Below are 23,939 nucleotides of genomic sequence, written 5' to 3' on the forward strand. Positions count from 1 at the left end.
ACTGGCGCTTAGTTTTAGGCGTAGATTTCAGTCCGATTTCATTATAGCAGCAGTATGCAAATAAGGCGTTTGTACACATGCCCCGTCAAATTACAAGCTGAAAGGTTTAGGGTAAATCTAGTATGAGATATTCGCAGGACCTTGTTTATTGAGGCGGCAAGAACAATCATGCAGTCCTGAAGATAATCGGCAATTAATTCGCTCTTATGTCATATCACTTGACCTTTGGCTCATGCAGTATCTACCTGACAATCTAGTATCGCTTCTGCGGTCAGAGGTCACAATTGTTTCGGTGCCCCAGTGCGTTGCTGAGTTGGTTCACAATTCGCTTGATGCCAGGGCATCTCATATTGATATATTTTTGCGTCTTTCGCCCTTGTATATTTTAGTGAAGGACGATGGCCATGGGATTATGCCAGATGATATGCATCATATAGGAAGGCGCCATTGTAAGTCCGTGTCGAACGTCGGCGGTTGAGACGCCAGCTACTTACACGTGCAGTCACCTCGAAGTGTCGAGAGCTTAGAGATTTAGAGTCAATAAGGACCTTTGGATTTAGAGGCGAAGGTGAGTTAATGGTAGCCAATTCGTTCGAATAATTAGTAACAACCCTTCCGGATTATAGCCTTGGCGGGCATTGCAGCGATTTCGCAATTGACTGTAACCTCTCGTCATTCAGATTACAGATCTACCAATACGGTTACACTAATGAACTCCAAGATAATTTATAATAAGCCCAGTACAACTTCCCTTGCATCGCACGGTACACACGTTGTCGTTCAGAATCTGTTCAATAACTTGCCAGTGAGGAGGAGGACCATTCTAGGAGACATTGAGAATAATAAGTCGTCGCGTGATGATATTGTGAAATCCGTCAAGAACTGCCTTGTAGATGTTGCACTATCACTCGAGTCAGCGGCGGTTAATATTCGGTTCAGATCAGATTCAGGTCTGGTATTGAATCTTTCCCTACGCCCGGAAGATAAGAATGATGCGTGTACGATATTGAAGGCTGCTTATGGTCGAGCGATATTTAAAGCGTTTGATACGTTCAATGCAAGGCACGGGGATGTTACCATAGCCGGTCTGGTGGCACTGGATCTTACTTCGACCAAGAATTATCAGTATATATGTAAGCTTTATTACTGCAGTTCTCGTCGAATTCGTGCATGGCTAAAGCGTACAGTTATCAATAGACGAAAATTAGTAGCCTCGGCAATTTACAAGAGTTTGAGTGATCTTTGCTCTAAATACCGTTATGTCCCATCGGAGCATCCGAACGACCTATCAATGGCATGTGCCAGTAATATGCACCCAATTTTCGTGGTACATGTGATTGCTCCGCTTTCTGGATATGATTTATGCCAGGATCCCGGAAAGGTTTTGGTGGACGTGGAGGTAACTGAACTCCAATCCGGTTGTGTTCGATTGGGCCACGTTATAACAGATTGCTAGAACTTTGGAGACATTGAGACTGCAATATTAGACTCAATGCGGAATTTTCTCTCGAGACTGCGTAAGCTCCCAGATCGTTATGCCCGACGGCTAGATACAGATGTCAAAAATATATGTCCTCTGGAGCCCGCGCTGCGAGAAGTACGGATTTTGGAACAAAATGATTATACTATACAGAGAATGTTGTTGTCAAAAGTACGTCACGGCAGGACAGTAGACACAGAAGGATTCCCTGTGTCGCGAGGATCATTGTTATCCGGATTATTATCAGATTTCTCGCGATTTGGTGAGAATATGTCGGATCCACGTACAACCATAGTTTGTGGTGGCGAATCTCATAACAAATTGCCAATAAAGTACCAAGAAATGACAAGCGTAAGAACTAGTTAAGTCGTTCTGCTAACTAACACTTCTCACGCAGCGAAATATCGACTCTTCAGTCAGTCGCAATACGCGGCGCAAAGTCTAGCACGCTTCGCAGATTACGGGTATTTTCTTAGTCTTACAATGTGGCGTTAGAGATGTTAACAGTGACTATCGGTAGAATTGGGAATCGCCTGTATTCGATAGCTCGGAGCGATCTATTCCTAGACTCTCATCAGAATATCAGCCAGGCGAGTTGCACCTATTGTCTCGTAAACTTACGAAGTCTGCCTTACAGCAGGCACGATTTATATCACAAATTAATAAGGAATTTATACTATTATCTATTGTGGAAGATGTGGGCGAATCTACTTTGGTAATGGTAGATCAGCATGCCGCTGATGAGAGGGTTAGATTAGAAATGCTATTAATTGACTATTTTGCACAAGTCTTGAGAATTCGAATTAATGAAAAGTGGTTGCATTCGTTGTCACGGCCGGGCGACAACGACGACGCCGAATTTTCTGTTAAGCTCAAGTGCGACTTCTCGGTCTCTCAGGAAGATTTTGAAGCGTTAGCAGAATGGCAGGTTCAGCTCGAACTGTGGGGTGTAAGATATAATCTCGGCACTTCGACAGATAGACCCAGTAAGAGAGGAATGACAACTAAGGACGCTGACGAATATGAGCTGACCGTGCATGTGACGCATTGCCCTGTTATTCTGATTGATAGGTATATGGAAAATCCAGCAGTGGTAAAACAGTTTTTGTTGCAACATGTTTATGACCTTCAGTCTGGAGACGTGACGAAACTTGTAGCGTCTCAAATTTCAGACATTATTAATAACGGTTGTATTGAGAGTGCCGAAGTGCTATTGGATTTAGCCTATCGTCACATTCCACGCGTGATAGTGGACTTGTTGAATTCCAAGGCATGCAGAGGTTAGACAAGTTTCAGATTAGCTCACCCAACTTTGCGTTTGCTGATAAGAACTAAGGTGCCATCATGTTTGGAGACAGTCTTTCTGAAGACCGGAGTCGCAAATTGATCGACGACCTCTCAAATTGTCGATTTCCGTTCCAGTGTGCTCACGGACGACCATCTATGGTACCGCTAGTTGGCCTCTGAGTAACGGCAGTTGAGAAAATTGGCTGCTGTTGTTCTATTTATCGTGCTCTATCGTCAGTGTTACTTATCAGCTGCATAGTTTAAGTTCGCAATTATTCCGATAATACGCTCTTATTGACTGAGTTCGCTCACCGTAAATACAAATCGAATTAGTACTATTTGACAGATGTAGTACCTGTATATTAAAACTCCATGACAATATTTTAAGAGATCGTAGATAACGTCAGACGTCGCCATTTGACTGCGTCTCCTACAAGAACTACCCGAAGTAAACGAAGACTATGTAACCAGTCAGCAACCAAATGTGTTAGCATAAGATAATACTGTGTTGAGAGGAGAATTATCGAAAATTAAAACACGGCCGGTAGCCATCAAGTCTTTCTGAAAGAATTCAGCATTAATCGTAACGGAGCCAGAGACAGCATTCTCGACCAGTCTTTTTCGTGCAATCGGTGAAATACGTTGACATAGTCAACTCGTATTACTTTCGAGGTGTTTATGAACCACTGCATGTACGCCGTAACGAACATTCCTTTTCATACTCGTCCATTTCACCCTACACACACAATTGGGCTTCACCACAAGATCACCTTTCTGTACATCACAACAATCAAACGTGCCAGTAGACAAGACGATTGGAAACTTATTATTCCATTAATTCTTGCATGATTTTTTCAAGGCATTGTTTTTTATGTCAGCAGGATCCTCCAGGTTGAATGAACGGAAAGCATATGGATCTTTCTAGAAAACGCATATGTGTTTCCTTTCGTTGGTTACAGTGAGATCAAGTCGCGGCTTATGTAGCGTACTGGAGGTTCCCAGCACTATCCTCCCCGCAATCCACTCTGGTGGATCACCATTGCAATGCTTCTTAAGATGTAGATGGCTCAAAAAATGTGCATTTGGGATCGTAATAGAAGGTGACACTCACGTCAACCTTCTTAATTGAGAATGATATCTCCGTGGCGTCGTGTGCACAAAGATGGAGATCAAGAAGTACAGAGGCGAGCTGCTTTGGTTCTTAGGAATGATATGTTTGATTGCACTGGATATTTCTTCCACTTTCGACGTACGTATGAGCGACCCGACGGAGAAAGATTCAATTTGACATGCTCCCGCTCCATTGAACGTAAAACTGAGCGGGATCCTCAAAGCGGTATACAGGTATGGGTCTTAATTTTGTTGTTCTGTTGTTTTGTCGTACCACGTCTTAACTGTCTTTGTTAGACGCGAAAGAATTTTTTGAATGCCATGGTGAGCTTCATATAAGCTTTTCGAAGGCCAACGAATCAGTAATTATAATTTACAAACACAACAGCCACATTGAAGCGCCAATGTATTATATGACGGCAGAGGGGAAGTATTACATAAAGGCTCAGAGCCGTTCCCGCCGCGACAGATATATCAAAATTTGATGCAAATGGCTGACGATCCACAGTTTGAGAAGACTGACCTGCATGCAATCACAAGGCAGCAAGTCTACAACGTCTGGGTTTCAATTACGCGAAAGGCGTGGGAAAGGGATGCACTAAACGACTTCAGGTCCGCGCAGCTGTTGATTGGAGAGCAAGACGGCTATCGGCTGATCGAAGAACTGCAAGAGCCCGGCGTTGCATTGGCGTTTATTACGCCTTGTTTCAGCGATTCCACGAATTTAAACGCGAGAAGATGACCGAAGTGTTTATTGATTCTACTTTTGGTACAAATAAGCACGATATGAGCTCTACTGTGTTCTTACAGAGTACGATCTCGTATCCCTCCCCCTTTCGTACCTTCTGTTGGATACGCGTGGTATCCAGGAAGTGGGTAAGAGGGGATCTAGGTTGACGGAGTGGTTTGTTGCGTTGCGAAATGCAGGTTTAAAGCCAAATGTCGTTCATACTGACAAGGATTTTGCTGGTACTTGAAGAACTTACTTTTGTTTCTCATGATTGCTGATCGGATTTCTGCAGAAGGAACTGCTGCGAGTATAGCTTTTAAACGAAGCAACCCAGCATATAATCATCACCTGTGTCTGTGGCACAGCCTCCGAGCGTATTACGGGTAAAGTGAAAACCAAAGTTTTTGACTCGATTGATAATGCTAGAAATTCTAAGCTCTGCCGCAGTATCTTCATTTCTAGTCCGACGAGTCCGGCTGGATCCTATCAAAAGGACAGACGAGAAAATGCAGTGCCGAAGATGCGCGAACCCTTCGCGCCATGATCAAGCGACATCTTTTGAGACATCCTCTTCTACCAAAAGTTGTTTGCGACGAGGCTCATGCTCCTCAGGCACTTGTATATGAAACATACGAAGAAATTCACGCCTCCTCAGTCAATGAAATGCTTATATTTTGCAAATTTATCGACCAGCCGAAGCTATTCCGATATTTCTGGAGTAATTGGTACCGACCAGAATTCGGAAATGCTGGTTCACGCTGGGAGATCGCGTCATTGTGTGGTCGGCCGAGCTCGGATCCTACCATCCCAATTTCACGCACGACCATGCGCCTCGAAAGTCATTGGAGGATCTTAAAAACTACGCCTCACGTTTCCTTAAGCCCAGGCTCGATGTTCTTTGTTACATAGTTTTTGCAGGTCTGGTTCGGTCTCGTATTTACTTGCATTTGCAGGTTCAAGCAAGACGCGAGAGGCCGAGTGTGTACAAGGACTTTGTACATTTATGGCGAAAATGTGCTGCAGCCATCGACGATACGGCGATAGTCAAGCGCGACGAGAAATATTATGCTGATCAGAATCGATGGGTTTGTAGCTGTCCGTCGTTTATTCTCAATTCGCGATACCTCTGCACACACACAGTCATATTATTCTTCGCCACACCCTGATGGAAATGGGCGATATGTTGTGCAGCCACCGCCGCCATTCACACCTGAATTGTTCCAGGAACGGTTGCCCGTGATCAAGTTCAACGACTTTGATCTCGCAGGCACTGCGAGTCTGAGTTCAGGAGTAGAGGTGAGCGACTTCATTGTTGATGACACTACGCCATCATACACGGATGAGTTAGGGTCATTCTAGCTCCTCCCGTTTGAGGATCCGGTGGCCAAGGAAGAGAATGACTAAGAAGCAATGTCGATTCTTCGGATGATGCACTGGGCTACAGGTGAACAGTGTCAATCTAATCCGAGAATGCAACGCGACGTCTGTCGCTACATCTCGAATACGGCGGAGTTTAATGCTCAGTTCAAACGGCCGTATGAAGGGGCTTTAGGAACAGCGCGATCCGCACCCAGCAATACGATGAGAAAGGCTCCGAGGTCGTACTTCTACATGCGACCTCAGAACCGATCTCAAAACGATGGAGAATAGGGTTGCGAACACATTTCCTTTGGTCGATAAGGCAAGGCGGAGAATAATGAGATATAGAATGTTTGGTGTCAGGTAAGTCGAATTGCACAACGAAGGACAGGTGAATATCCATGGATTCCTACCTTATGACAGAGGTCGCGTTTGACTATGTCGATGTGGTCAATTAACTTCAACAAACTTCATTGCATAACGAGAGTCCTTCTAGACAGTAGATTCCCTGGGTGTTTCTTAACATTGGAAATGCGAGAGCGAATTAGAGGCACGGGTTTTGACGCGCGAAAATATTTTTCGAGACCTGAGGCGGATAGTTGGCGGATGTGGATGGAAATTTTGGCAGATATTGTGGCGGAATTGGCGTCTAGTACTTATAAGTTCATAGTTGATCTGGCCTTTATTTGTTTGTTGATTGCCTTTTTTGTTCGAATAATGTTTGCGGCGGTGTTAATAACAAGTTGCGGAATCGACTAGTCTACTTTCAGTTAGTATAGAAGTTTGGTGGACGACGGTACGGGAGGTACGAAAAAGTACAAACGGCTAGCATCAAAGGGTCTTGCGGGTTAGGAAAAATTCCTTACCGATTGTACCTAAACAAGAAAATGTTGGTGGCTACCCGTCAAAGCGAAGAATTGTCAGCGACGGGGCGGGAAGTGATAGGCTGGAACAAGAATCCATGAATACAACGACGACGGTAGGAGTAATCTCTGTATATGAATTATTACAGTAATTGGATATATAAGGAACGAGTTCTTATGTGCTGAGGATACAGCTTCTGAGAAACGAGCGATGAGTTTTGAGTGATCCTGCCCTTATATATGGTAAGTTGAAGTCATAGTAGCCTCGGAATTATCGCAATGCGCCCAACGCCGAACATACACCGTTGACACATGCTAGAATTCGGGCAGAAAGTTTCGGCGAAGATGGGAGATGAGCTTGCAGCCGGCTTATGTACTTTTGTAGCAGTGCTCCCTCGTGTGGTCAATCAATTCGCAATATCCAATATATGCAAATACAACGGTGAAGATGTAAATGCATATTTATTACTTTCCTTTTATCATTATATACAGCTATGGTGCATGGTTTCTTCCACCCGTTACTGCAGAGTCTCTGCTCGTTAGAGCCGGCTTTTTACCTGCTATGGAAGACAAAATCCCTTGTGAAGGCAAATCCTGAGATCGTAAGCTTGGATCAATTCCTTCCTCACCTACCACTTCATTATTTTGAGCAAACTCAGAGATTTGTGAGATTTGTATCGGTGCCCGGGAATCTGGGGAACAAGGCACACTGTGTAAAAATCTTTGTCTGTAGGCCCATGCGTGAAGCCGTTCGTTCAGTTCTTCCTCATTCAAACTTCCGGATTCTACCAATTTATTATACGAGTTCAGATCCTCCTCGTACGCTCTCATTCGTCCATGTTTGGTCATCAGCTTCAGCTGATAATCCTTGTATGCCGCGTAGGCCGCCGCACATTTCTCTGGAGATTTCCATACCTCGAGTGCCATACGAACATCTTCAACAGTAGGTCCAACTGAGACTTCAGCAAATTTCATGAAGACCTAAGACATGAAGTTAGTGGCGCTGTTGAGTAATAGTGAAGTTGCTTACTTGTTCGATCTCTTCATCCGATCCCAGTTTGGACCGCACGTTCTCCTTCGCGACCTCCAGGGGTACATGTTCCATGAGTTGATCCATAAAAGACACTGACCATTGGCCATGAATATAAAGGAATGGATTAGCGGTGGGAAGTTGCACTTCGTAATTCTTTGGCGGCAGTGGTTTAGGTATTGACTTCTTCCTCTTTAACGCTTGCCGCTGAATTCCAGCCTTCTTATCTGACACTTTGGCCTTATCATAGATAACTGGAGGTCCACCAAGCTTCTGAGCCATTTCCTGTGCATCAATCGACTTGCGCACGCGATATCGCTGCTGTGCTGCAGCGCTACTTCGCCTTCGCTCTTCGTCAGAACGACGCGTTCTTTTGATCTCCTTTGCGTGATATTCCGCATGCGCACGACCATCTGCCGTGTCAGCCTTCATTAATCTTGTGACATGTTCCCGAACAGATCTCTGACTCTTTGATAGAAATTTCTTATCGCAAACGGGGCACCGAAATACTTCGAGATCAGGAGTTGGAGCTGGGCTGAGATGGCTGTGTAAACGAAAAGAATTCGGACCGTATTTTGAACTCGGGTCAACGGACATATCGTGAACTTAATTAAATAGTTCGAATTAGGTTTCCTATTTTACTATGTAATTATATTTAAGAAATATTGTTCGAAGTGGTGATGGCAGGAAATCTGCGGAGTTATTGACAAAGCGAAATGCGGTTGTATGATCACGCGATTGGCTGTCTGTGTGAAAGCTTGATCGGCATAGGTCTCTAGGTATCACTGCTTCTATTCAAAGAGGTATTAATACAGCACTTCCGCCAATTAATAATATACTTCAGTACTAAATACGTCTGTGGGGGAGAATACCTAGATATAGTAAAGGATAGCTTGGTTAAATTTCGGTCATTATTTGAAATTACTAAGAGTGTGGTTTTTGTTTTTTACAACATTTTCGCGCAGTATTATCAGTCACTTATTGTCGTCTTTCCGCATCCCCATAATTCACGAAAAAGTTGTTGTTCTCCAAGAACTGCTACTATATATTGACATACCAAGTTGTCAATTCCACGTCCAGGGAACATGCCGCATTCACATTCTGAGTCGATACCGCATTCGCATGCTCCACACAATCTCGAGACCATAATCCCACCATGGGTCCCGATATTCGTGTCCGCTCTTCCCACCGCGGCGTCAGGTCCTGAACCTTTAACATCGACTCAATTGGCGTCGCAAAGCCTCCCCTCCTATCCATTTACTCTCTCAACAGTATCCATAACAGAATATGTTGACGATAGTAGCGCAGAGCATAAGACGCTAATTCGTCCTCACTGTCGCACATGTATGTTCCGCGGCTTCGCTTTTTCTCGCAACTCTGGAATTCTCTCAGTGACAACCGACAAGCGAATGCCGAAATTTGGACAGCTCTCGTCTAATAAGACCTTGGGTACTTTTGAAGCATGCTTTTACTTTGCACACAACAACAAACAGTTCCGATTCGCGGGCACGTCGAAACTGGTATACCTTACTTCTGAGCAGCAAGTGATCCTGTATAATGCAGCCGAGGACAAGATAGAGGCTGCGAGCAACGAAATTGAAGCTGAGTTCTATAAAGCGTGGAATTCTTTGTCGCCAATGATGCGACTATCTTTCTGCAAGCCCGATCCCGGCGCAGAACTCACGGCGGAGCGTTGGAAGGTTCTGGAGATCATCGAAAAAGCTACGCACGAAGCGAAGGCAGATGCAGAAGTCGCCGCAGAACTGTTAGATGAGGGCAAGCAGAATTTTGTTTTGATTTTGCTGGGACCAGAAACAGTTGATTATGTTGACGTTGAAGGTATTGGCCAGCGGATCTTGTTCACCAGGGCAAATGAGTATGAGTGGGAGTTCCATGAAATTTGCCCATGAACGTTGCATTTCTTCTCCGGATCATAGAGTGTTCGTTAGGTACATTTGGTTATGGAGTGTGTACTAAAGTGGATTTTATGCGGTACACAAATAATTTCTGCGATGCATCATTGAACTAAAAGTATTCACCACGTAGACCTGCAAGCACGTCTGACACTAAGTAGAGACTGCCGCATACCACCACTGGCGATTCATGTTTACATGCGTCGCTAATAATGTCTTTCGTTGCACCATCCACAGAAAGCACGAATTCTTCCGATCCCAAGATGTCTTTTGCTGCAATTATCAACTCGTTCTTCTCCAAAGGATGGACCCACTCCATTTCATCAACAGGTCCAAATGACGCTGGATAAAACCTGTCGCCACTTCGCAATAGGAGCGACATAATCTCCTTGCAATTTCTATGTCCGGAAAACGCCATAACCCACGAGATACTTCCATCTTTGCTCTCTTTCCGCAGAGTCTCAACATATTCGCCAAGAAACGTCGCCGCTTGTACATTATGTGCGCCATCCAGTAGCACACGTTGTTGTATATTTATATCATCGCCAGTAAATTCACTAGCATTGAGCAACTGCAATCGTCCTGGCCATTTCGTATTTGCTATCCCTTCGCGAATGGAGGAGGATGTCACGGTTGGAAGCGATGCTTGCGCCAATTCAAGTGCTGTAATGGCGCATGCAAGATTCATATGTTGATAGGAGCCATTCAGCGGAGTATCGGACAGATTAATGTTTCCAAACGACTTTGTATGAAGACATACACTCGCTAATCCGTGCTCATCAACTTCTTGTCGTAATAACCAGGGCGACACTATTGTTACTGGGCAGTCCTTTATCGATGCATCATGCAGAATAACCTTACGTGCAGCTTCCTCATTATCGCCGTGCACCGTAACAGGAACATCACGACGCATAATTCCAGTTTTTTGGTATGCTATTTCCTCTATAGTATCTCCTAAAAATCTCTGGTGATCTAGCCCAATTCGTGTAATGATTGTGCCCAAAACGCCTCCAACTTTGTAGTCAACGTTCGTCGCGTCAAACCTGCCTCCTAAACCAACCTCGACAACGGCAACGTCAATGCCCTTTCTATAAAATATCTCCAATGCAGTCGCCGTAAGTAACTCAAAACTTGTAGCGTCAATCGCCTCTCGCTTCGACATCAATTGGACCATCCTATGCGCATCGTCAAACAATGCTTTAGCAACCGGTTTCTCATTTATACTGATACTATATCTAGGGTGAATTAAGTGCGGTGACGTAAAGCGACCGGTGGTAAGCGAGGAGTGGTGCAAAATGGACGAAAGATAAGCGCACACTGAACCTTTGCCGTTTGTACCTGCGACGTGGAATACTTGGAAACCTTTTTGGGGTGATTTAAGAGCGTGTAAGAGAGACGCCACACGTTCCAGACCCAAGTTAATTGACATGGAAATATAATCAGTAGTCTCTTTTGGCGCTATCAAATGGAACGATACGGGCGCCCGATCGTATATTTTGCGATAGACATTTGTGGCTCACAGACGTGCGGCTCAAACAGTACAAAACTCGAGCCCTAAGCAGAATTTACCCGGCTCAGTCTCAGTCCCAACGGAATTTTTTCTGGGTCGGGTATTCACCTTTATTCGGAGAAATATGTTTCGTACTTCACAATCGAGAATTGAGAGCCAGCAGGTTCATATTCTACGTTTCACATATGATTCCACTGTTAGATGCATCTCAGATGGCTCCTGACGTCGCCGAAGAACAATTTACGCTGGAGAGCAAGTTGGACAGGCTCCGGTTGCACAAGACGTCGAAGTTACCACATCAGAAACGAGTGAGTGCGGGTCTTACTATTCGCCTGTAAATTGATGATATCTAACGTGTACATAGTTGGCTGTTTTACTAGAAGCAGTCGAGGAGACTCTGAAGGAACAGAACACAGAGTTGACCGCATCTGCATATGTTATTGCTCTCTTATCCATACTCCCCGAAGCATTCACTGGATCAGAACTCAAGAACCAGGAGCTGGCTGCAGCTGCCGTCTATCTTTTGGATGTTGTCCTTCAACATGCTTCAAGTGCACTTCTGATTGGCAAATTTACGTCAATCTTGTCGTATCTGACGCCTGCGCTCAGTCATAGTGACGCTTCGCCAGCTCTCGTTCGATCAGCTCTAGGTTGTTTGGAGACTATCTTGATCGCTCAAGTTTCTTCGTCATGGCTTGCGTCCGCCTCGGAAAATGGTCCTCGTAAAGCACTGAGCCGTCTATTAGAGCTTAGTCTTGACGAACGGCCGAAAGTCCGGAAGCGCGCACAGGAGGCCGTCACCACCTTGCTCAGCCATCCGCCGCCAGGCCCCGCGACAGTTCACCCAGCTCTCAACATGTGCGTGGATCTGGCCTTAAACTTGGTCAAAGAGCAATATGCTGAATTTACAAGCAAGTCACATCATCACAGGAAGCAGCAACCGCAGCAAGGTCATGCGGCGGCATTAGAAAGGAAGATAATTTTCTTGCTACAGTTGATCCGTGCGATTGCCAGGAATGATATGGGATGGCCGATTAGCAAGATTGAGCCGCTTTGTGAAACTTTGTTCTCAATATCGCGTTCTGCGGATGAGTTTCTTATTATGGCCGCGTTGGATGTGTTTCAGTCTTTGTTCACTAAAATGGCAGGTGATTCTGAGGAAAAGGAGAAAATGGACGGCGCTACGTTCACCATGATTGTTGACTCGATTATGAATCTACAACCCGCGCACACTGATCAGCAGCGTGCACCGACATGGCTTGCTATAGTAGCACAATGCTTTGCAGCATATAGTGGCATCGATGAGGCAAGGGCGTTTGCTAGGTTACCAAAGTTGTTTGAGACCATTTGCGACTTTCTCGAATCTGGGCTTCCGCCAACAGTTGTCACCTCCGCCTCTCAGTGTTTAATTGCTCTCGCGACTACATGTATTCCATACAAGATTTTGCTCGAAAAGCCGCTGACTAAGTCGACCAAGCGCACATTGTCTGAAATTTCGAAGTCGGCTTTGTCACTCCTCAGTGTCAAGTACCAGGCGGCGTGGAAGGAAGTCTTTGGCATTCTGGTCGCGCTTTTTGATGCCCTTGATTTTGTTGCCAACCCGTACTTGGTGGCCGCAGTTGCCACAATTGGCGAATTGCGCACTGGTGAACAATTTGAGGGTCGAGCAGAGGCGGACGGTGTATTGTCGGCAGCCATCCGAGCTCTCGGACCCGAGAAGGTGTTAGAGATCTTGCCACTCAATTTGGAGAAACCTGGACCTAAGCAGCCTGGTCGAGCTTTCCTACTTCCATTACTTCGTGATAATATCGGCAATGCTAAGCTGAGTCATTTCATCGACTATATGGTTCCTCTAGGTGATCATCTTTCGCAGAAACTTGGCGAGTTTACTGAGGAGGAAAACCCCATCGAGATCAAGATCTACGCGACATTGATTGAGCAAATCTGGTCATTACTTCCGCGATACTGCGATTTACCTAGTGATCTGCGTCAATCATTCACTCAGAAATTCGCCGAGTTTCTTGCGAATATCTTGTACCAGAAGGTGGAGCTACGCCAGGTTGGCTGCAAAGCTCTACGAATTCTGGTGGACAGTAATAAATTGTATGCTGAAGTTGACATCGATGGATTTAATCCATTCTTGAAAGCCAAGTTGAGCAAAGAAGATGCCAAGAAGAACGTAGAGCATCTTAGCACTATGGCTTCTAAATTCCTGGCCGTTTTGTTCAATGTTTTTAATCAGACAGTTACAGAGCATCGGCAGTATATTTTGGATACCATCAATTCTTTCTTGTCCGTAACGCCGGCGGAGGTATGCACAGCATAATTAATTTTGGAATTTGTACTTACAATTGATTCAGGATGTTGTCAACACGTTCCAAAAAGTTGTTGGGCTTTTGAATCCCGCGTTGGAGGCCGCCGCCGCAAAGAAATCCAGTCCATCAGGAAAATTCACAATTCCTCCTGTCAGTCATACCATGCTGGACCTAATTGTTGCCATGGTACCGTATCTGCCTCGATCACTCTATAGTGATCTCAGCATGATTTTCGTCTCCACTATTCAGAGTGGTGACGCGCAGGTGCAAAAACGTGGCTATCGTATTGTGAGCAAGTTGGCGCAGAGCGAAGTAGGAAGTGAATATTTGATTGAAAGCATGGATAGTCTTGAGAAAGCCATGGTTTCGTCTGCAGAGAAAATTGCTTCGCCGGCTCGTGGTGCTCGACTTACTTCGCTCATAGATGTTGTTCGTATATTACCATCTGCGGATTTACATTTTATCCCAGCTATTCTCCCTGAGGCGGTTATCGGAACGAAGGAAGTTAACGAAAAAGCGCGGGAGGCGGCATACCAGCTACTGGTCGAAATGGGCGACAAAATGGCAGGTGGAGGTTCCGTCTCTATATGTAAGGTTCCTGGAATGGACGTCGACGCTGCGGATGTTGAGGCCTCCATCAATGAGTACTTTACTATGGTGTCTGCTGGTCTTGCCGGCTCAACACCCCACATGATTAGTGCGACTATTACTGCGTTGAGCCGACTGCTATATCAATACAAGAGTACGTGACTGGGTTGTTTGTAGCATAGGACTGGGATTTTGCTGACTTAGTCTTAGATATTTTGGAAGTGAACATTGTTTCTGAGCTCATTGCCACGATCGATCTTTTCCTGACCTCCAAGAATCGCGAGATCGTCAAAGCGGCTTTAGGATTTGTGAAGGTCATGGTGACGACCCTGCCCAAGGATCTCGTTGAACCTCGGCTTGAGACTCTTGTCCCAAATCTACTTGAGTGGTCTCACGAACATCATGCACGGTTTAAACTGAAAGTCAAGCACTTGATCGAACGTCTTTTGCGACGATTCGGCATCGAGGCGATTGAAAGGGTTTTCCCTGAACATGATAAGAAATTGCTCACGAATATTCGAAAGTCGAAGGAGCGTGCTCGGCGAAAGAAAGAAACTGCTGAGGCTGAAGGAGGAGATAATGACGAAGATAGAGCCGCCAGAAAGAAGAAGTATTCATCTGAATTTGAGGAGGCTATTTATGGATCTAGCAGTGAGGATGACGACGAGTATGTTGAGTCGGACAATGAGGCCACCAAGGACAAAAGGACGCAGGGTAACGGAAGTGAAAAACAAGAGGCATACATCATCCATAGTAAATTCGAAGACCCATTGGATCTTTTGGATAAGAAGGCGCTGGCGAGAATATCGTCTACTAAGCCTACGGCTCCAGTTAACATGAAGAGTCGCCAGAGCAAGATTAAGACGACAGCGAGCGGTAAGATGCTCGTCGATGACGAGGAGGCCGGCAAGAAAGCGACTGATCCCGATTCCGAGATGCTTGAGCAGTTGGCCGCTCAAGCTGCCGAGGCCAATCCTATTAATGCGTACGTGGATGCCGTGAAGAATGGTCCAGTGCGTGGACAGAGGAATAAGTTGAAGTTCAAGAATAAGAGACGGAGAGATGAGGACAGCGATGAAGATATGAAAGAAGTTCGGAAGACTCATAGGCGCGCGAAATTTTGAATTTACTTAAATAAAAGCATGTATGGTAGTAATGACGATATATATACTCTTTAGTATACTTTGTTTAAACTTTGGTGTCTTTACTGGCACGAACGGGAATTACTCTTCGTAGTTTGTACTAAAATGAATCATAGAATCTGTCATGGTAGCCCGCCATTTAGCCATAATCAGGACTTAAAGTCTTTAGGGAATCAATGACTACTTTCAGGAAGTACATCGACTATTACGAAAGCTCAACGGCGAATGAACATGAGGATAATGTCTCGACCATGTAACGCAGGCGGGGTTGTAGACGAGCACACCAATCAAGCGATTCCAGCAGCGTAAGGTTTACCCCAAAAGCCCTAGCCCTACAAACTCACGCGGGCAACTATATAAGAGCAAAATTTTCTCCCGATCTGTTTTTTGATCTGTGTAATGAGATTCGGTCAACGATTATCTTGGCCTAGGTTTTTGCTCGGGCTCAGTTTATAGTCGTTGCGTTCGATGGTTAGTGGAGTCGATATCTGGCATTTGATCTATTTCCGCGTTGGGTTCTCGTGCCAGTGTCCTTGCGCAAGCTCTGGTCCGTTCGAGGACCACTGACAACGATGTAGGTCCCACGTCACGCTATTATGATCGATTTTCTCACGACGGAATCCCGGTCGACGAATCTGAGAGTGAACCCGGAATCGGTAGATTGTGCTAAGAGCTTCGGCTTGAGGTTGGATTTATTGAACGGGCAGCATATTCCTAAATTCTACGTACAGCCGTTGGCTAATGGACGTTTGGGTGTAACCGTGCTGCGTACATTCTTTCGTACATATGATTTATGGTTAATTGTCTTTTTAATATACGATGGCTTCAATATTGAGATTACTTCATGTGATCGCTTTAAGTAACTATGTTTCACAGCGGTGCTCATCCGGTGAAAGATTTTGAGCTACCAGCCGATCATGTGGCTCCGATGAAAACATCGATAAAGTGCGTTAGCTTCCTGCCGGTAGAGGGGTCTGTGGCAGAAATTCATATTCGGGGTTAGGGCGCCTGGAAAGTGCTGAATAGCTCAGAGAAGAAATGTTGACTTTCTACGGAGCTGTCAGACCTCTCGTGAATAAAAAATATATCATTTCATTCTAAAAATGCGTTTGAATTAATGTAATTATGACCGACCGTTACATACAATCCAAAGATAAACACGAGATCCCAATGACCCAATAATACAAATGTTCATGATACAAAGAAACTGGGAGAGACTTGACCTTTCATACAAAGCGGTTCGAGTCACTTCGAAAGCGTCGAGGTCAACACCGCAAATGCAAATCAAACAACAACAGTCCGAAACCAGTATATACTCACAAACTCTCGACCCTGCTTAACCAGTTGATGATCATCATGGCTGTAGTCAGACTGACGTCCTGACCGTACATAGTACCGTCGTAAGAGTCTGCTTGGAGAGTGAGATTGAAGAGATTCAAGACATCGAGACCTCTGTCTTTTGCACGCTTGCCCAGTTCGACTGTGAAATGGTGAAGAGCGTTATTACCTTGCTCGATTATCACACCGGGAGGCTTGAGATGACCAGCAGATGGAGGTCCAAGCCAGAGGAATGGCCTATGATTCGGATTGGGCTCGCGCTTCTCGACCTGTCTAAGGATGGCGTCCATGACCTTCGTAGTCTTATCCCAGTTAAATCCGTGTGCGAGACCCTGCTGGAGAATGACAGGAACAGGCTTAGCAGTCTTGTGATAGGTAACGAGGATATCGTCAATGTCCTCGAGAGTACCTGCAGCGACGGGCTCAGAATTTATGGTGACAAGGCCGTGGAAAACGCGGTTGCAAACGTAGGGAGCACCAAGCTTCAAGCCTTCTTCTTTCGCATCCAGGATTTCGGTGGAGTCAACAACGTAATGATCGCTCACACCAACAGAGCCACCGCCACATTGAGGGTTGGTGTACTGTGACTCGCATCTGCATCGCTGACGAAGCTGCTCGTTAAGTTCCCAATTCTTGAGACCGCCCCACGCGAGGTTTTTTCGGAGTAGTGAGTTGAACGCCGCGTACACATGAGAAGTCATGCGCTGCTCGCCAATGAATATCACAGCATCAAAACGATCGAGGATCATGCAGATCTCCTCTGGATCGAACCAGCGGTATTCACAATCAAGAGGGTGAAAAGGCGAGTTGAACCCTATTCTGCCTCCTCCAGACAAGGCATCGAGGAGCTTCTGCTTGTTCGCACAATATGGTCTGGTAAGCGTTCCGTCGACGTTAATGTGTGGATTGTATAGGTCGGTCGAGGAAAGTCCGCATTCCTTAGCACCGTAGAAATCGTGGAAGTAGTCCTTCGATAGGGTTTTGAACCCGTCTCTGCCTAGCTCTGCGGTCTCGATCTTGTGCGCCAGCTCGACACGTGCCTTCGCCTGAGCCTCTTCATTTGTGATCAGAGAAGGCGAAATGAAACCCGAAAAGAAATGGATGATCGACCAGAATATCAGAGCGACGGCGGAGACGCGATACACGGCATTCGGCATCGAGAACGAGCTGAACGCGACCCCAGACTTTGCCATGACGGGGATCGGAAGAAGATGAGGGGAGAAGGAACGAGAGTTTGGAGCCGTGATGGAGGTCTATAAATCTGAGCTGAGAGAACTGGGTATAAATGCGAACAAGGCAGTGCCCAGACTGGTGCCGAGTTAAATAAATGAGTCCAGCGGAGTGGATGTACCAGGGGCAACTTATGGGCTGTGAGGCTTGGATGCAGCATCCAAAGAACGAACGCAGCCGCGTTGCTTGGATGAGGGTTTACAGTTCAAGAGACTGTTCCGTCACAGACCCTAGATTGATGATTACCATATAATCGCGAAAGTTGCATAGGGCATACAGCCAAATAGTGTGGCAGTAACAGCGGCAAAGCTGAAGCCCTGATTAGGTGTTAGGGCTTAATCTTAAGACTGAATCTCTCTTGCGCAAGACTATATTGTGACCCCAGTCTATGCCCACGACAAAGAAGTCAGAAAGCAAGGAGGAGAAACAGGGATTCGAAGGCTTGTCCTTGTAGACGGTGGACTTACTCGCGGGTGCCATGCGCGCATGCTGTCGCGGGGATTAACTTCGCGGGTCGGGATTATGTGGACTTTGTAGATAAATATTTAAAGGTTGATGCTTTCGAAAGCACATATGCACAGTGAGCGTAACAGTATATGACGTTCACCTATAGTTGGACCCCCCCAAACACGTCGTCCACCTGGACATCCTCACAAGAAGAGAGTCAGAACTGAAGAAATGGGGATCTCTAGAAAACGGGTGACCTGCAGTCGATGTCACTAGCATAAAGGCGTCGACAGTGGAGAGCCTTTGGAGGATTAGTGATGGCGCGGATGGAAAATGGTGAGTTCGAATTGGTGATCAGGGTAAGTAATATGATACGCGAATCTAGTTTAGTGGTATTTTGGACTTTTTGAAAAGTTTTAGTGGTATTTGGCGCTGTTTACCCTTTGTGGATTCAGAGGGTTAAAATATAATAGAGGGCTTATGGGCACCCAAACCCTAGACCAGGTCGGCGATTACTTCGTCATATGTGGCAGGATGTGCCAACCAGCTGCTCTATACAGATAGATAGTCCATTACACTCGATATTCTTATCAGTCTCCATATTCTCTGGTCATCTTTCTCAATTGTTAACATGTGCAAACCTTCAGTTTGTAATACCTGCTGTAAGTGCACTGCGGGCACTGGAGTTGGAGATTGTGAGAATGCCAAACTGATGTCGTCTAGCCGGCAAGACTTGGTTCGGATGCGGCCTTCACATTCCATCAGTTCTCGATTCCGTTCCGAAAGAAGAATGGTAGGACTCATTTATACAGTATTTTGATTACTGATACGGTAATTCTAATGTCGCTTGCAGGTGCAAATGTCCTAAGCCCGAAGGAAGCCAATATCCGCCCAAGGGCTCTGTGCCTGCTGGTAAGTTATGTCCATCTTACGTAACGTGGTAGGATCATATAATGAATGATTCAATGTCAACGCTATTGAGTGCAAGTAATGACGAGATTCGTCTGGCCCCGGCGACCTGGGCGCCGGATGAAATAGCAGAGCAATGATTTGAAGCAACTGTCTAACTATTATCTATATTCAGTTTGGAAATAATCCATGTTAAAATTATCCATAGGTAGATTCGACTATGGATCATGAAATGTGCCGACGAATGGTCTGTGATGGATGTGGGGAGTTTGGTGCTTGAAAGCGAATGGGATGAATGCACTTAGTGTCGTCAGCTGTCGATCTCAATAACAGTTGTACATAGTAAGGCCTATCAAGTTCCAAGAACGCGTATGTCAATATGAAGTAGCTGTTGAAGAAGCGGATGACCACACCCGAGCAATTTTGTCCATATCTTGCCACTCTTCCCAAACGTACGGTCGAGCCGCACAGCCTCGAATTTTGTACGCAGATTTGTGTCACTACCGTCGCAGTCGCACCACTTCCATTATAGTAAAGTGCAATCTGCCACGCACACTCGTATCTTCGAGATGTTGTCGCCACGGGCAATAGGATTGTCACGGATTCTCCATTCACAAAAACATTTATTGCTCGGACCAAGGCCAGAAGTCCAACAACCGCTTCTTTGTCGCCAGCTTCCACCACAATGCCTCCTCGACAACTTTGTGCCTGGCTAAACAACTCAAGGACAAAATAACAGTAGCAGGATAACATCTCCACAACTGCAGCTTGGTCGCATAACTGTGCCGTGGAGCGCTACCAATCAACTGGTTACTGCGCGCTGGGCGCCGGAAAGGTGCCTCTTTCGACAATATATCCTCATTTCGGGGAAGAGCCATGCATGACGGGAACGAATGGGTCTGGTTCGATTTTCTTCGCATCATGGAATTTGCGTTGCGTGTTCCCAGAACTACGAAATCTCACATACACGCGGGTGAAATGTCAACTGCCGAGGAAGTCAGTGAGTGGATGGTCAAGTTGCAAGATATGGGCCAATACCACAACATCAGCTTCGTCACGCCCGAACACGTCGTTCCGATTGTCGTCAAAGCTATAGCGAAGCGAGGACTTTGGGATTGAATATTCCGATTGTGTGCAATACCTCATCGTTTGATATCGATGGACAGCCTTAAATTGATGGATGGCTTGGTTGATTTTTTTACCTTACCGATTTCAAACTTTAGTCGCCGGATTCTGCCAAATGGCTGTTGAAATCAGAACATCATCATAAAGCTGCACGGTGCGCGTTGACGGAGATGACAAGTCGGCGCGCTCAAGTTCACTGGTGACGGCTTAGCGAAGCAGGGTGTGCTGATTCGACATCTCATTATGCCAAATCACTTGGATGAATACCGCCAGATTTTGAGATATATTGTGGATGAAGTTGGTAAGGATAGCTATGCTAACATTATGAGCCAATGCTTCCTCTGACCATGTCGGTCGGAAGAGCACATGAGGAAGTGGCACGCGATTCGAAGAATTAAATCGTCACGTCACTGATGAGGAGTTCGAGGACATTATGACAGTGGCTAAAGAGTCGGATTGTGGAGGTTCAATCGCGCAGAGGAGTATGCTGGCTACGCTTGAGCGGTTGTAATATCCAACTAAATTGGAGTTTTCTATCGGTAATTGCGTGCGTTTCAGCACATATTGATGGAGCAATGTCATGCGATTGGTCACAAATACTCTATCCGCTACGCCACTATGCCACTCTGACCAATGATCATTATCTATCTATACATCCATTCTTCCAATCTTAGCTAACATCTCCTGACATGTTACACATTCACCACCACCTTTTCTTTATCCAATTAACAGATGACCTAACATATCGCGAGTATTGAATGCTAGATGACCCTCGGGACGCAATATCGCAAGTCGCTAATTTAATACATTTTATAAATTATGATAGCGCAACCTGCTATGCAGCGCATCAAACGTATATGGTGTAGTTATAACTATATACAGGTACTCGATTCATTGTAGGTACGCCGAATAATTGCCAGTATCGCACTGAGGACGACATACGACTGGCCGCAATGCAATGCAAATGGCTTGCATTCATGTGAGTGAAATCAAGGCACATGAGATTTATTCAGTAATTACAACTACCCTATCAATCCAATGGGAACCAAAAAACAACCACAAAATAACCAAGATCATACATACAGTGCAGATGGTGCCATTTATTAATACATGCGGAATATAGATATCCTTTGACGCGTTAGCAACACCGTCCTTTGGCTCCCACATCATTCTGTGAGTTGGCGTCTAAGTTTAGGCCATTGGAGTTGCCATATTTGGCGCTGTTGATCTTAATTCCATGAGTCTGGCACAGTTAGCCTGGTATGAGCTCTCCTGCCGGTAAGTATGACTCACCTTATCGTTTACATCGAACTTGCCACCTTTAATCTTGTAGTATATCTCTCGCGCCACCTGCAGGTAGGCTTCCTCTACCCGATCGCCCGTCTTCGCACTAGTCTCCACAAAATCCATTAACCCGTTCGCGAGTGCCCATTCCCGCGCTTCTTGTATCGAGACTTGTCGCTGAGTATCGCTCAAATCGCACTTATTGCCTACTAACAGCACGCAGATTTCCGGGTCCGCCTGCGCGCGGAGGTCTGCCAGCCATTCTTGCACATGCAGGAAGGTATCCCGTCGAGTTACATCATAGACTAAAAGACAGCCTGTCGCATTCCGGAAATATGATCGCGTAACCGCACGATAGTGTTCTTGACCTGCCTATTTGACATTAGAATCTCGCGATATATTTTGAAGTGCTGCGGGCTGTAGCCACGCACCGTATCCTACGCTTGTTAGTAACTTCGTTCATATGGCATTGTCTCAAGCACTCAAGTATACCCATATTTGTAGCTTAATATATACATTGTCGTCTACTGGCACAATCTTCGATCCAATTTCCGCAGCAATCGTAACATCGTGGTTCTCACTGAAGGTATTATCCGTCAATCGTACAGTGAGCGACGACTTTCCGCAGGCCCTGCAAACTCGTAAATTAACACTCTCTATGCAAGATACGGGTCCAATAAGTTGTACTAGCAATAGGAAAACCATAGAAATAATTGACCAAATTATAAGTACACGATTGACTTACGAGTCGCCGATCATGACAATCTTCGCGATGTAATCCCACGTTTTTGAACTCATTTTCCAGTAACTTGCACTCTATATACCTAATTGAACCGATCAAACGGCTAAAGGTAATTTCGCGTAGCCGTTATCGGTAGATACGATCTTGCTTCGTATGAGGCGAGGCCGATAACTGCTCGGAAACGGCTGGGCGGCATAAATTTCGATCAGGGTAATTGTCATCAGATAAGGGCGACACTGGAACTTTAGGTTTCTAGGTGTGCTTAACTGGGAAGCACGCAAAACAATTCTACTATATATTATAATGTACAAGTGATATATGCAAAGGGTCTCAGAACTCCGATGTGGCCAGCTTTCCGATCCAATACCCCGATGATTGCAATGCACTCTGCCTAATATCAGCACTGTCTTGATCATTCCTTTACCTAGTTAGCTGAGCTTGTAAAGTGAGCAGATGTAAAGCATACGAACGTACCAGTCAACTTTAATCGCCCCTTCATGTTTTTCTAACAAATCCTTCGAGGTTTGCCATGAGAACCTGACGACACCGCTCCATCCGAAAACAGGATCAACAGTATCTTTGAGCCATTTTGTAGTTTTCCCGTCTGAGTTGGTTAGCAAGCAAATTTACTGCTATGAAGATATTAGGTTTACCTGAAGGATATCCGCTGCCCCACCTGCCATCGCTCTCATCACGACACATCAATGATATATCTCTCGTTACTTTCGCACAAATACTAGCAACACTAACAATCGGGAATAGAGAGTCCGCCTTTTTGGTGACAATAATCTTAATACTTGGAAAATACCTCGACAGCTTGGCCTGATATGATGCTGGTGGGCCAACTGTATCCACGTAAATTTCCGTAATGTTGACGCCCATTGCCAGAACCTCGCTGATGAGAGTTATGGTCGCATCATGTGCTTGTTCGTTCAAATTGTATACTCTTCCAGTCTGTGACCTTAGCATGCCGCTTGAAATATCACGGGCTGTCATGATGCGAGTGGCCCAGCCTATGTTCTCGAATAATTCAGAATTGTCGGACGATTGGCCGTTGTTGCATATTCTATTGAATAAACTCATACGGATAGCGTGCGTTAACTGTTTCGAATCTGCGAAGCCAAAGGACGGTAATTTTTTGGCGTATGGCTTTAAACAATAACTCAACGCGTACACCATTGCACCTGCATCCATCAGCAGTCTTCTTCGTGTATTTCTTACAGGTCACAATAACCCACCAAGAACGGGCCCGCGACCAGCTTCATCAACCCCCAAAATGCAGGGTTCACCGAGTTTGATCGCTCTTGGAATTGGCGTATGATATGTACTCGATATGTCCGGGAACGGCACCTTGACTCCTGGGGGCAAGAAGTCGAGATCGGCAGAAACCTGCGATGTGCCCTCAAATTCGAAGTCCTCTCGCTCCACGCCATTTTGACTTAGTTCGTCGATATCTTGTGATGCTATTGCTGCAGCCATTGCTGCTTCTCACATTCTTATGGATGAATGGAAAGTATGAATTGAACACCCGTCTCCC

At 45.5% G+C, this 23,939-nt stretch overlaps 10 protein-coding genes across 10 annotated transcripts; 5 read left to right on the forward strand and 5 right to left on the reverse strand.

Moving 5' to 3' along the window:
• Nucleotides 1-232: 232 nt before the first annotated feature.
• On the forward strand, nt 233-2,947 carry V1508DRAFT_356025 (uncharacterized protein; the record flags this gene model as incomplete). Its single annotated transcript, XM_066936976.1, has 7 exons — nt 233-449; nt 503-568; nt 627-1,133; nt 1,188-1,399; nt 1,457-1,597; nt 2,001-2,760; nt 2,817-2,947. 7 exons carry the CDS (start codon nt 233-235, stop codon nt 2,945-2,947), a joined length of 2,034 nt encoding a protein of 677 aa, XP_066795209.1.
• Nucleotides 2,948-3,898: 951 nt separating this feature from the next.
• On the forward strand, nt 3,899-6,257 carry V1508DRAFT_404888 (uncharacterized protein; the record flags this gene model as incomplete). Its single annotated transcript, XM_066938660.1, is given in 10 exon segments — nt 3,899-4,103; nt 4,175-4,283; nt 4,303-4,307; nt 4,327-4,581; nt 4,658-4,846; nt 4,900-4,990; nt 5,111-5,445; nt 5,517-5,746; nt 5,799-5,956; nt 6,077-6,257. 10 exon segments carry the CDS (start codon nt 3,899-3,901, stop codon nt 6,255-6,257), a joined length of 1,758 nt encoding a protein of 585 aa, XP_066795210.1.
• Nucleotides 6,258-7,132: 875 nt separating this feature from the next.
• Nucleotides 7,133-8,567, reverse strand: V1508DRAFT_462465 (uncharacterized protein). Its single transcript, XM_066942837.1, has 2 exons — nt 7,860-8,567; nt 7,133-7,810 (listed from the first exon to the last, which is right to left on the reverse strand). Exons 1-2 carry the CDS (start codon nt 8,454-8,456, stop codon nt 7,322-7,324), a joined length of 1,086 nt encoding a protein of 361 aa, XP_066795211.1. The 5' UTR covers nt 8,457-8,567; the 3' UTR covers nt 7,133-7,321.
• A 123-nt stretch (nt 8,568-8,690) lies between these two features.
• On the forward strand, nt 8,691-9,876 carry V1508DRAFT_419432 (pyridoxamine 5'-phosphate oxidase-domain-containing protein). The gene has a single exon (XM_066940597.1). It carries the CDS (start codon nt 8,945-8,947, stop codon nt 9,767-9,769), a length of 825 nt encoding a protein of 274 aa, XP_066795212.1. The 5' UTR covers nt 8,691-8,944; the 3' UTR covers nt 9,770-9,876.
• On the reverse strand, nt 9,759-11,262 carry V1508DRAFT_419433 (Mur ligase). Its single transcript, XM_066940598.1, has one exon. It carries the CDS (start codon nt 11,199-11,201, stop codon nt 9,885-9,887), a length of 1,317 nt encoding a protein of 438 aa, XP_066795213.1. The 5' UTR covers nt 11,202-11,262; the 3' UTR covers nt 9,759-9,884.
• Nucleotides 11,263-11,407: 145 nt separating this feature from the next.
• On the forward strand, nt 11,408-15,573 carry V1508DRAFT_462468 (NUC173 domain-containing protein). Its single transcript, XM_066942838.1, has 4 exons — nt 11,408-11,590; nt 11,647-13,593; nt 13,643-14,339; nt 14,396-15,573. The coding sequence occupies exons 1-4, from the start codon at nt 11,468-11,470 to the stop codon at nt 15,307-15,309; spliced, it is 3,681 nt and encodes a 1,226-aa protein (XP_066795214.1). The 5' UTR covers nt 11,408-11,467; the 3' UTR covers nt 15,310-15,573.
• An 844-nt stretch (nt 15,574-16,417) lies between these two features.
• V1508DRAFT_419437 (uncharacterized protein) lies at nt 16,418-18,251 on the reverse strand. The gene has a single exon (XM_066940599.1). It carries the CDS (start codon nt 17,856-17,858, stop codon nt 16,644-16,646), a length of 1,215 nt encoding a protein of 404 aa, XP_066795215.1. The 5' UTR covers nt 17,859-18,251; the 3' UTR covers nt 16,418-16,643.
• Nucleotides 18,252-20,127: 1,876 nt separating this feature from the next.
• On the forward strand, nt 20,128-20,370 carry V1508DRAFT_398145 (uncharacterized protein; the record flags this gene model as incomplete). The annotated part of the gene is made up of 1 exon (XM_066938193.1): nt 20,128-20,370. The coding sequence occupies one exon, from the start codon at nt 20,128-20,130 to the stop codon at nt 20,368-20,370; it is 243 nt and encodes an 80-aa protein (XP_066795216.1).
• A 1,144-nt stretch (nt 20,371-21,514) lies between these two features.
• V1508DRAFT_398146 (P-loop containing nucleoside triphosphate hydrolase protein) lies at nt 21,515-22,458 on the reverse strand (the record flags this gene model as incomplete). Its single annotated transcript, XM_066938194.1, has 5 exons — nt 21,515-21,619; nt 21,670-22,032; nt 22,092-22,097; nt 22,153-22,291; nt 22,406-22,458. The coding sequence occupies 5 exons, from the start codon at nt 22,456-22,458 to the stop codon at nt 21,515-21,517; spliced, it is 666 nt and encodes a 221-aa protein (XP_066795217.1).
• Nucleotides 22,459-22,732: 274 nt separating this feature from the next.
• Nucleotides 22,733-23,881, reverse strand: V1508DRAFT_404893 (ribonuclease HII-domain-containing protein; the record flags this gene model as incomplete). The annotated part of the gene is made up of 4 exons (XM_066938661.1): nt 22,733-22,820; nt 22,877-23,006; nt 23,056-23,586; nt 23,641-23,881. 4 exons carry the CDS (start codon nt 23,879-23,881, stop codon nt 22,733-22,735), a joined length of 990 nt encoding a protein of 329 aa, XP_066795218.1.
• Nucleotides 23,882-23,939: the final 58 nt, after the last annotated feature.

This window comes from Lipomyces doorenjongii (genome assembly GCF_038497915.1).
Source record: "Lipomyces doorenjongii strain NRRL Y-27504 unplaced genomic scaffold V1508scaffold_32, whole genome shotgun sequence".
Taxonomy (NCBI): Eukaryota; Fungi; Ascomycota; class Lipomycetes; order Lipomycetales; family Lipomycetaceae; genus Lipomyces; species Lipomyces doorenjongii.